Source organism: Aquila chrysaetos, chromosome 22, assembly GCF_900496995.4.
Source record: "Aquila chrysaetos chrysaetos chromosome 22, bAquChr1.4, whole genome shotgun sequence".
In the NCBI taxonomy this organism is placed as follows: Eukaryota; Metazoa; Chordata; class Aves; order Accipitriformes; family Accipitridae; genus Aquila; species Aquila chrysaetos.
Genome location: NC_044025.1, coordinates 13,254,462 through 13,266,759, shown reverse-complemented (window position 1 = coordinate 13,266,759; position 12,298 = coordinate 13,254,462). Strand labels below are relative to the sequence as shown.

The 12,298-nt window shown below is 45.4% G+C and overlaps 1 protein-coding gene across 4 annotated transcripts in view; it reads right to left on the bottom strand.

Annotated features, from left to right (window-relative positions):
* Positions 1 to 12,298, bottom strand: part of ADAM19 (ADAM metallopeptidase domain 19) — a 35,688-nt gene that overhangs the window by 3,018 nt on the left and 20,372 nt on the right. For all 4 annotated transcript variants that reach the window (XM_029998012.2, XM_041119341.1, XM_041119340.1 and 1 more), the window contains 13 exons: positions 12,124 to 12,208; positions 11,737 to 11,876; positions 9,923 to 10,100; positions 9,168 to 9,257; positions 7,725 to 7,920; positions 7,335 to 7,443; positions 6,605 to 6,809; positions 5,403 to 5,483; positions 4,226 to 4,334; positions 3,988 to 4,123; positions 3,693 to 3,759; positions 2,915 to 3,130; positions 271 to 417 (listed from right to left, as the gene is read on the bottom strand). In XM_029998012.2, coding sequence (XP_029853872.1) covers positions 271 to 417; positions 2,915 to 3,130; positions 3,693 to 3,759; positions 3,988 to 4,123; positions 4,226 to 4,334; positions 5,403 to 5,483; positions 6,605 to 6,809; positions 7,335 to 7,443; positions 7,725 to 7,920; positions 9,168 to 9,257; positions 9,923 to 10,100; positions 11,737 to 11,876; positions 12,124 to 12,208 — 1,759 coding nt within the window. The remainder of the gene's footprint in view (positions 1 to 270; positions 418 to 2,914; positions 3,131 to 3,692; positions 3,760 to 3,987; positions 4,124 to 4,225; positions 4,335 to 5,402; positions 5,484 to 6,604; positions 6,810 to 7,334; positions 7,444 to 7,724; positions 7,921 to 9,167; positions 9,258 to 9,922; positions 10,101 to 11,736; positions 11,877 to 12,123; positions 12,209 to 12,298) is intronic.

Below are 12,298 nucleotides of genomic sequence, written 5' to 3'. Positions count from 1 at the left end.
ATCTGAGGAAGTACTCAGATAAGTACTTATCAGTGGAGGACTGAATTAACTGTTTTGCTTAACCCAGTAAATGCTTAGTAAGGAACAGGTAAAACCAGAGAACCCTGCAATAAAGGCAACCACCCCAACAGCCTCTCCATTTCCACCCGCCGGGGCTGTGCATGAGGGTGTTTTGCAGTACGATAGCAAGGTTACTCCCTTCAGAGTACTTTTATTGCCCAGTGGTGAGGAGATGCTGCTGTGCTTCCCATCACCACACTCAGCGCCTACCTCTGCAGCAGGCTGCAGTCGTCCTGGCGTCCTGGTGTGTGCAGGAGGCAGCGGGATGGCAGGGCTGTTCCCCGGCCGGGCTCTGGGTCTGGCTGGGACGGGATTAGCTGGCAAAGCTCTTTGGGGTGGCTGGGGCCTAGAAATATCCTATGCAAGAAAGAAACGATTTTCAATTCTCAGCCTGGACACATGCCCAGCCTGAAAACAGAGATAATATTTGCATTCACTTTACATGGCCTGAACTTCTGCGTATGGCCACAGGTCCTCCGGACCTTTGGGGTTTTTTTTCTTTTTTGTAGGTCTGAGACAGCAGACTGGGTATGCAGCTGCCCACCTTGAGGTCTCTGGTTTGGAGTTTACCCCAGGGATATTACCATCTAATGGCTGCATAATGAAAACCAGGAGAAACCTTACAGACTGGGCAGAAGTCCCCATCACAACTCAGCCTGTGTGTCTCTGCCTGAGACAAAGGACTGAAGGGACACGGGTAAAACCATGCTGGCAAAGACCTCTCCCTCTCTGAAGCAAAGAGGGAGCGCAGGTGGCTGCCGCTATGGCTTATTGTATTATGCAGGTGCTTAGTGGTTTTCAACATGTACGAGTTTTTCACCTATCCAGTTTCATGAAGACCAGATGGCCTTAAACTGCTGGGCAGCTGGCGTCAAGCTGAGGACAACCAAACAGGGTAACAGGGTTACCTTGCTCTGCCTCCTAAATGGAGCTGCAGGCTAAAAGCATGTCATATTCTGGCTACTAGATCATCCAGAAGTTTTAAGCCTTGAATTTTGCAGGCAATAGGGAAGCTATGTTCCAGAGCCTTTTAATTAGCCACATTATTGATGCACTTAAGGTTGGTTTTCACACACATGCACTCACTATATGATTGCCCATACAATGCCTGTAAACCCTATGTACATGTGCCCATACAAACACACACAGCCCTGTACCCACCTACAATCAGTTATTACTTTGTTTGTGCGCACAGCTGTCCCTAATAGGATACTCAGAGCATTATATTTTCCATTTGTCTAATGACTTTTAGTGTAAAGCATGCCCCTGGGGAGAAGTTACCCACACAAGATCTAACTGCCTGCTGTTGCTTAGTCTCTGTGCTGTCGCTGGCTTACAGGTGTTGATTTAATAAACACAGCTGCACTCACAACTTGGAGGGCACCCAAAAACCCTGCAGTCTCCTTAGACTATGCATAAATGTGATGCTCGACAGCCACATCAGCCGATGCTTGGGGATCTATCGCTCTCCAAGGACCCTGCCCTGTGACTGCAGGAAGGACAAGGCAGACTAAATCCCACCGACTGCCGGGTCCAAAGAGCTCCTGTAGGAATAGCAAGAGACCAAATCTGGCAGATACTACAAATGTCTAGGAAGGACGCTGACACTAGCAAACAGTGAAATTAATGATTTCCCCTGTACCTTCTACATTTTGTGTCACTCCTCCAACTGAGAAATGGCAAAGTTTCTTTTGGAAATCCTAGAAAAAGTGTTCCATCTAGTAGGTCTGACTGAGATAAAGAGACTGGATGCATTGAGGAGGGAACACAATGGAGATTGTGGGGAACTTGTCAACAACCAGCTGGGAAGGATACCTATTCCTTATTGACTACAGTCAGCTTCCTGCTTTTGTTTTAGTTTTCTTTCCTGCTGAAGTGCCGGCTGTTCACAGGAACAACAGAGCTAGAAACAAATCCCATTCACTAAAATATTTTGGGTTTGTTTTCCTCTATATCTTTCAGAGAGAGACTGCCTGGGAGCCAGCCTCCTGCTATCCCCTGTAACTGAGCCCTTTGCTTCTTTGTTAGACATAACCTGATAAAGCTAGTAGGGAAATATTTTGGTAAAATGGACCTAAGTCCGTCTGAATGATTTGCTATCTTTCCCATAAGAATGTGGGGTCCGTACTAAGCTCAGAACAAAATTGCCAGCAAAAGAAGTAAATCAATACCCTTTCCTTATAACCCTCAAAATAACCTCATGGCTAGGATGCTCACACAAGATGGGGTCAGTCTGGGTTAAGCCTAATGTTTCCTAGGCAACATGCTAAAGGTCCCATTTCTGCTCCACATCAAAAATTTTTTGAGGCTGCCAAGGCTTTAGTCCAGGAATGGCCAAATGCAAGATACCTGGGGGATCTTCCCAAGGAATGGAGATTCTGTACTCCGTACTGAACCTCAGACTTGTCACTGACTGGTAATCTCAGAAGGGCTTGTTTCCAGGAGATAAAATACATGCAAATGGTAAGAGGAGCTACGCTAGGTTTGCTCAGGGAAAAATCCACAGTCCTTTTATTCCTGGCAAATTATCTATCTGATTTGCAGCTAAAAAATGTTTAGATGACCTTGGTAAGGTGAATGCTGCTTTGTGATCCAAGCTACCTGACTTCAGGTCGAGGTCAGAGGTATCAGGGGACCTGAATTAAGAGTAATGGTGCCTGCTGGCATCCAGCACAGTCATTGTCAGCTGCACTACGAAGGAAGGAAAACCACCAGTAATTGTCCTGTGGCGAGATGGAGCACGCACTAACAAGCACGGTAACTCCTAACCAAGGGTTAGAGAGGCTTCACCAGCCTCACTCAGAACAAACTTCCCATCAAACGGCATCCGCAGGACAGCGGGACGACTCCGTACCTGAGAGAGGGGGGGTTTGGGAGCAGGAGGTGCTGGCCTGCTCGGGGGTGTCCGCCGGGCAGCGTCCTTTGCAGGTGCCGGCTGCGCTGGCCCAGCGGGCTGCCCCACGCCGCAGCTGTAACCGGTGGAGAAGGCGGGTGGCTGCTGCGTGTTTATTCGGAGCCCTGGAGCTTGCTGGGGAGGAGGTTTTGATGGGATTTCAGGGAAGCCAATCACCTGTGCAGAAGACCCAGAAATCCCCGGAGTTAGGTATTTTCACTTCAAACCACCTTTTTACTCTCTGCTACGCTTTTGAGGATCTATATGAGGTCTATGAACCACATAGTAGAAAATATTGCCTGCAACACCAGTATGCGTTGTATATGTCTAGTAGGCGTTGATTAGGTAGATTGGGACAATTTGGGATCACAAGGCAGAAATAGGAATCAAGAGAACAGAGTAACTCAGGCATTAACATTGTAAGTGACTTGCAAATAAACCCAGGGTTTGCAATTTCTGTAGTTCTGAGAGGGGGATGTGACAGAAGAGGATCTATCAGGCGAGACAAGCAGCCACACAGGCCTGGTTAAATCCCAGCTCTTGCCTTTAAGGAAATCACTAGAAATAGATACTACATACAGCTCCCACTGACTTTCAGCCATGGGTGATGTCTGTCTATTTTTGCATGGGATCCTTTGATAAAACCACTACCCAATCGCACTGTGAGCTGGAACCACATCCCACATCTTAGGGCAACTGCATCTCCCCCGAGGGAGGTGGAAGGTGACCTTGCCCTTACCCTCCTCTGCTCCTGGGGGGTTTTCAACTTGAAGGCAGGGTTTGCATGCCCATTTCCAGAGGTGTCACTGAAAATGAGAGAAAGAAAAGAGTGTTATTTACTTGATATGTTTTCTCCTATTTCTTTGCTGTATTTTCCATTATGGTTTAACTGAAGTAAAAAAATGAGAAGCAAATACGGACTATACCAACAAACCCATTTAGTTATATTCCTCACAGCCTTTGCAATTTCTCTTCTGTCCTGACACTGAAAGGGGGTGGATGCAAGCAGACAAGGCACACCGCTGACAATTTACCTGAACTGTGGGGTCTTCTTTAGAGAACAGATGGCAAATCTATTCCAGCATTTCAGATAATAGAATAAAAACATGATTCCAATGAGAAGGAGAATGGGAGCCAGGACTGCGAGAGTTATCACAGCTGCTGAAGGGCCTGAGGGCAAGAAAGTAGAGTTAGTTAAATGGAAAACTCTCTGCTCCCCATCTAACTCAAGTCCTTCTGAAGTGCCACCACAGCAGAGTTGGACCCACTCACCTTCAGGCATGGGGGGACCACTGTCCAAGCTTCCTCCCCTCCCCTGCTTGTTGCAAAACGGGGGGGCCCACCCCTGGTTGCAGTGGCAGTTCTTGTTGTTATTGCAGACCTGGAGCAGGAAGACTCAGAGACTTTAGTGCCAGCTCCTAAAGAATCTGCAAGCTAAAAAAAATGAAGCCCTTGCTGGATAAAGCACTACAGAAGAAACTCTTATTGGCATAAATAGGGAGTTAAGTGCGGGGAAATATTTTCTTTTCAGGAGTGACAGTGCCTTTTATTTCCTCAGAAATTGTCCCTTTCTCCAAAAGACAAGTGGCTGAAGCGCCACTAACCTGGATTCAGGACAAAAGCAGCATTTAAAAGTTCCTTTCTCTTGTTCTTATCTCAAAATTGAAGGACTTCCATCCAGTGAAGGTTTCTTTTTGCTTCGCCCATTGCTATTTGTTTTATTGTCTAGGCAGCCCCTGGAGGGGGGCTGATCCCTCTGATTAGGGATGTCCTGTGCTAATTGTAACATTTAATTTGATTCTGTGGAATAGCTGACAACTATTTCCTACAGCTTCACAGACTGTAAGAGAGGAAGCAGACTGGGAATGAGAGAGCGGGTTGAGTCCCTCTCCTTGTCAGGTACATCATGGGGCCTCCCAGGCTGCTCAGGGAGGCACACACTGCTGCATTTATCACTCCTCTCCATTGCCTAACTGGACTATAGGGATGGAGAGATGCTGATGTTTTGTGCCAGAAACGTCTACAAAAGGTATAAAAAATTCTCACCAGCCTTTTCTTTCCATCCCCTGGGGGCACAGCAGAGCACAGTTTGGGATAAACTGTTCTAAACATGACTTTTTACTGTTTTTCCCTCAGTAAGTCTGATTTTTTTTTTTTATTCAATCTAAACTGGGCCCAGAAGTTTTTTCTGTAAGATTACCCCTTCTTGTTTTCCATTCATTGCAATTCATATCCCTCCTGTGGACGTCCTTAAATCCTATGTCAAAGGGACACTCACAGACCAGAAAATGCATCAAACTTGAAAGGAATGTGCAAATTAATAATCAAGAAGCCGAAGTCTGGAGCAAACCTAAGCATGGTATCAGAACTGAGTTGAACAGCCATCCACAGATGAATGGCAGCTCATCCTGCTTCAGTATGAAATGGACATGAAAAGGAAGACACCTACTCCATGCCCATGGCACTTCTTGTTACAGCTTTCAGACTCGAAGATGATGGATGTATTCTGGCAGCGTCCCTCAAAGCAAACCTGCAGAGAAAGGATCCAAAAACTTAGCTCTAGCTCTTTGGGTTATGTACCATATTACTGCCTTACTATTTTGTGACTTGCAGGGTCCCAGACACCTTGGCAATACAAGTAATACCATGGAGTCCTGGTTTTGGCTGGGAAAGAGTTAATTTTCTTTCTAGTAGCTGGTATAGTGTTACGTTTTGGATTCAGTTTGAGAAGAATGTTGATAACACACTGATGTTTTCAGTTAGTATAAACACTACTTATCAACAAGTCAAGGATTTTTCTTTCAGCTTCTCACGCCCAGCCAGCAAGAAGGCTGGAGGGGCACAAGGAGTTGGGAGGGGACACAGCCAGGGCAGCTGACCCAAACTGGCCAAAGGGGTATTCCATACCATGTGATGTCATGCCCAGTATATAAACTGGGGGGAGCTGGCCTGGGGTGGGGATCGCTGCTGGGGAACTAACTGGGCATCAGTCAGCAAGTGCTGAGCAATTGCATTGTGCATCACTTGTTTTGTATATTCCACTCTTTTTATTATTATTGTTATTATTATCATTATTAGTTTCTTCCTTTCTATTCTATTAAACTGTTCTTATCTCAATCCACAAATTTTACCTTTTTCCTTCTGATTGTCTCCCCCATTCCACTGGGTGGGAGGGAAGTGAGTGAGCGGCTGCGTGGTGCTTAATTGCTGGCTGGGTTTAAACCACGACCCATGGACAGGACAACAGGCCGTGAAGCTAACCCGGTTCCCAAGCAAACATTTAATCACTACCCTGAATCACAGCTAACACACATCAGAGAACTCAGAAGTTGATAGCTTGACCATGCCCGTGTGGCAAGTCTGTGGAGGAGATCTCATCTGTCTTGATTTCTAATTGTGTGTCACCTCTAAGCAAAACAACCTCAACCAACTAGCAAATCCCAAATTTAGCACTGGCCCTGGCCTTCATGTGGCAATGACTTAAGGTATGGCCTTTGGTTTATATTCTTCCATTACTCCTCAGAAGCCTCTAAGAAATTATTTTTCTCTTGCTTTGCTCAATGAATGGCTTGATAACCACAAAGCACTTTCCAGATGGAAAAGTGATACCTTGAACCTCCCCAAAACCATTACAGGCAGGACTGTACCTACATGATGGCTCCCACATTTGGTTCCCGTCAGCACCAAGCCAGGATCGAGCATCTCCTTTTCTTCACTCTCAGATCTGTATACGTGGGTCCCTCGGCACCTCAGCTGCGTCCTCTGCGTGCGGATAGTTGTGTCTATGGCCACCGCGTTGGACTGCAGGGGTTTGGAAGCAGAGCTCTGGCACTGGATCTTCCCACATTTAGCATCTCTGATTTCAAAGGAAAGGCTGCAGTGATTATTTCTGGCTTGCTGCATGTTTTGCAGGCATCAGCTCTGCATGTGAATTAAAGCAGCAATGTTGAGGCACTGTTCAATGGCAAAAGAGCAAGCACCTCCCAAGAGCTTGCCCAAGCAACAGTGTCTGATGGGTACTGATGGTACCATTTCACTGTCCCCATGGGTAGGCCAGCCTCAATAAAATCACAGACAAGACTAAGAAGTTTTTGTCTCAGTTAAAAAGGTACATTTAACCTATGGATTTGAAAATCCCCTCTTCTGTTGCTTTGGAAAAATACCAACTAGATGTTTTAAAAGGCAAAAGGCAGGGAAAATGGCAAACTTAAAGCCGCAGTCATAAGGGCTCTAGGTCTGATGAGGATGCAGCTGGTTTCCCAGGAGGCAGAGGGAGGGAGTGAAACCAAAGCATGGATCAGTTTTATCTACTGGCCCATAGTTTTGTAACATATAAAAAAATCTCCAACAAGCAACTCTTGGCTGCCACTCTGCTTTCTACCTCATCTCGCACTTCCTGTAGTTGCCGTAGATGTCCTTCCCACAGTTCCCGTAGATGTCTCCAGCGGCATTAACCTTCTCAAAGCAGGCGTCTGGTGCCGGCCTTGCTCCTGCATGGAAGAGACTCAGGTGGCTGATTCCTGTGGAGCCTGGCAGCCCGTCTCACCGCATGCCAACCATTCAGTTGCTCCTTTTCTGGGATGGTTTGAGCACGGGAAATTTTTGCTGCCTCCTCCAAGCAAGCAAGGCGGGAGAAAAGGCTCCTCAGACTTCACCACTGATAACGGGTATGGAAGGTACTACTGCCTTACACAGAGTGAATAATAGTAGGATGCCACACAATATTGCCTGTTCAAAGGACAACGTATTTCGCTGCAAGTAGTGTCCTTACCAGGCCCCCACAGCTGCAAGCACTGATCTTTATATGTGAGACACATGCCACTGTAGCAATACGCCTTTCCTCCGTCGCAGGAAGCCCCATCGATTTGGTAAGAGTTGGGGGGGCAAAACGGTGACTCGCCAGTGCAGTATTCTGGGAGGTCACAGAGTCCTGATCTTTCCCTGCAGAGAGTTCCCGGAGACATCAGCTAAAAAGATACAAAGGGAAAAAAATTGAATTATTGCTTGGCACCTTTGTGGTTTCATGTCTGCACAACGTCTCCCTGTAGATAAGAAAAAATCTTGCATGTGTCTCTTCATCCACCTTGTCTTAGGTTTTTTTGAGGTCAGCAGTGATCCAAATGACTCTGTAACTTCATTAACTGGGTGAGCTGTGTAGAATCAAATTACTGACTGGATCCCTTCCCTAGGTAGCAATGAAATCATGCACAGAAAATAAGGCTGCTAGATCTCAAGGGGACATCAATCCATCTCCCTCTACCCTAGGGTACGGTCTGATTTACCTAAATCATTTCTGACAGATGTTTGTGTAATCTGTTCTCAAAACCCTCCCTGTTTGGGAAGTTTGTTTCAGCGTTTGGCTGTCATTTCTGCTGGAGACCTTTTCCTAATGTAACTTATGTCTCCCTTGCTTATGAGTTTACCCGGTTCATTCTTGTCCTGTCCACCATGGACATGGAGAACGGAAGGGCATACACAGTTACATCTGGAAGGTTTTTCAAAGTGTCTTGTGAAAGGAGTGAGTCCAGGTGGATCCCTGGAAAATTGTTTTCCACATGGTCAGGATAGGTCAGTAAGAGCACGCAGTCAATGTGCAAACACAAAAATGAGCTTAAGAGAAATGTTTGCCTGTGTTCATTTTTGAGGTAATTTGTTGTCAAAGCTTGAGCTCTTTGGCTCCAAAATCAGAAACACATTTTAACCAGGCTCTATAAGGAGAGCTGAGATTTAAAATTATAGTGGTCACACACATACAATCCTCTTTGCCAGTGTTTCTTCAGCAAGCACCTGGGCTAAAGGAATTCAACTGCATCCCAGAGAAGAGCAAATACAGCATCCAGCCTAATCCCCGGAGGAGGTGTTTGCTCTAAGAGCTCTGCCTAGATTTCTTCTAGAGCCAAAGGAGAGAAATATTCATTCTGATTCATCCCATCCCTAAGTGTTTAAGAGAGGCAGTATGACTTCATTCCAGCAGCATTCACAGCTCATCTTAAGTTATCACGGGAGCCAATTAAATCAGTCAGCTAGAAGAAAGGACCCTACTAGTTTGATTGCACTCATAGCTGTTGTACCTAAAAATCAGAACGTGTTGCTTGCAGGTGAGGAGCTGAACTCCAGGTTTGGCTGTGTTTCCTCCCCTTTCCCCTCCGTTTTTCAGCCTCACACTTCCACCATCGTTATTCCCTCCTCTCTTAGGAAAACCCAGACATCCCACCTTGCACTGATGACAGCAGCTGCCATGGGCACAGTCGGCACCCAGCCTCAGGGAGCAGGTGCTGGCGTCGCAGCAGGGGTTATTGCATTCCTGGAAGACAGCGAGATGCAGCAGAGTTTACGAGGCAGATGTTCAAGACAAGAACATGCCAGAACATCGAAATGTGAGGCTGACGCTAGTCAGTTCTCATGTGTGATGAATTACATGCAAACAAAGTAACAGCAGTACGTTCCTGATACCCAGCACGTGCTGAATTACAGTACTGCATAGTTGTATCCTCTGTTGGACTGACTGGATACTATAGGTTGTGCTCCTTACATCTAGTGAGTCTGGGCTGCTGGTTCCAGTTCCCTTTTGTCTTATTACTCAAAGTATGGATTTGGAGAAGTGAGATGCAGCACGAAGAGAAGTCCCATCTTTATCAGGAATGGAGCCGTAGGTAAAATGAACTTATATATGAAATTGCAACATCTAAGGTTACTTTTTCTGATGAAGTTTTCGTCACCTCTATTCAGCCATGGATTACACCACCCCTGAGTTCTGGGATGCATTGTACTATACACTGTGAATTTAGACAGATGTGATACTTTACAGCCTTGATTTACATTGCGTATACACTTACATACAGGGAAGGCATGCTTATCTCCTGCACAAACAAAAGCTGTTTACATATCACATAACTGTATTTGCAAAATACATAATAAAATCATTGTGTCCCACTAAACCCCAAATGGTTGGATCTGAACAATTGTTACCTCCACCTCTCCACAGTCACACTCCTCTCCCTCTTCCAAGTAGCCATTTCCACATTTCTTCCCACCATACATTTTTTTGGTATCTGGCATATTGGAGAGACACATCCCTCCACCAGACTGCAGGTACTTCTCCAGCTCTTTTCTATTGCACTGGTTGAACACCTTGGGGAATGGGTGCCTGAATACGGACAGTGTAGAAAAACATCAAGACAAATCTGGGCAATTGTTTAGAGAACCAAAAATGAGCACATGCAAATCCTGACAAGTGCCAAAGGACACAGGTCTCTCTCTGAAGTCTATGAAACTGTGCTAAAGCAGATCGTGATTTTATGTGCCTGTTCAAAATCAGATCCATCTGGATTACATTTGAAGATAAGGTGAGATTGCACTGCAAGACTGTCTAGTAATATAATGGCCTTAAAAAATAAACTTTATTGAAACGAAATATGTTGAGTTAGATTCGACTTTGATAGCTGACAAGTATGGCTGTCTTTACCTGCTCAGTACTGAAGCTGTGGCTTATTCCCAGCTACTTGAACAAGCCTGCAAATCCAGCACTCGGACGGTGAATAACTCTTGTGAATCTAACTGCTAAAATAATATTTCCTTTTTCCTATCTACTGCATCATTGCAAAGGATGTGAATATTTGCTGTTACATGAATTATTAATTTCTGTTGCTACAATGCCAGAATCTATGCACTCTATATATGACCGTAGATGTGTACATTCATGTTGTGTGTTCTACTTGCATGCCACTATGTTTTCACTTCTCACCTAAATGTTCTCCCTTATTTGGAGGAAATCATGCACATAAAAGAAGATATCTATGGAGAAAATTTTGTTAAAACCTGCTAAACCCCAAGGAGTAAGGCTTGAGGAAACAGGGAATGTGGCTTTAAGTGAATGGGTTTGTCCGATGTTTTTACGTGACTGAAATATAGAAGCTGTTGTGGTTCCTCATCCAAAATGAGCTTTAGAATCCCTGTGGGTTTCCAGAGTCACTCTCACTTCCCCTTTCTCTTAAAGCCAACTATTTCTTCCCTTTTAAGCACAGGCTGTCTGTGGCTCACTGAAACCAAGCAGTATTCTTAAGACAACATGCAGTCGATCTGTTTTCACGTCTTCTGACTTAGAAATATAGCCCTATTGCTGTGCCTTTTAATAAAAATCAGTTATTTCCTGAAGCAATCCCTTTTCTGCTCATTACCACGTTATTACACACATTAGCTTTTGCATGAGATGCTTTAGAAACACTATCAACTATCTATCTATGCATCTCGTGTGCAACACAGAAATGAAACCCATGTAAACCTCTACATGCCAAGGTCACACATGTTCTGGTCACCCCTCATTTCCCTGTACTTGCTGGCAATAGACAGTCCAGGTTTTGCAGAAGGATGTGTGCGTATATGCATTGAACTTGCTTTGGAGTGATGGATCATTTGGTAGGACAAAGTGGGAAGCACAAACTCAGAGATGAGGGATTAGAGGGGTCCGGAGACAGTCTCTCAGGACAGAAGATAGGAAAATTTTCCTTTTTACCAGACAGTTTAGAGCTCCACTTCTAAATGCTTCCAGGTCCTTACATTACCTAAGGCCAATCTCAGGCAGGAATAAGTTCATTGGGAGTTTAGCAAATTGGTACCGATAGATGAGCCAGAGTTTGCCCAGCAGTATTTTCTCCATAAACACACTGGCAGCAACAGGCAGCAACAGACCCACCTTCAGTCTGCATTTCTAGCTCTTACTCCACCAAGGCTCTTGTAACGAAGCCCTTTGCATTTCTCCATGAGACCCCATAAGATGAACTCACCCAGTTGCAGAAGCCATGATGCAGCCTCCATCTTCTGCCGGGGTAGTACAGCAGCCAGCTGAATCATGGTTCATGCCAAAATTGTGTCCCATCTCATGGGCAATGGTGGCAGCAACACCAATGGCATTATCAGAGTGATCCTGAGCAAGGTGAAAGAGGCACGTCAGCATTTTACCTGTGCCTGTCCTGTGCACCTTTGAGTCAATGGGGTAAGTGGCACTTCGCATTACTACATGTAGAAAATATCTACTGAAGGTATTCCTGCCTACAAGCAGGTGAGCTAGAGGCCTTCATGGGAAATATTTTCTTCCTGAGCTTTCAGAGGCATCTCTCCTATGTATTCGCTGCTGGCAAGAAACATCATATTAGTTCTTAGCAATTACTTACCATGTTTACTCCTCCTGACTGGAAATCAGAGCACATGGCCATCACGGGAGCCAAGCCCACTGTGGTACCTTGGAAGGGCACACCCCTAAAATCAACCCAGAAAGACCATGAAATAGCACTGAGGCACTTGAGAAGGCAAGACAGAGAAATGCATCCTGCAGTCCACAGCTTTATA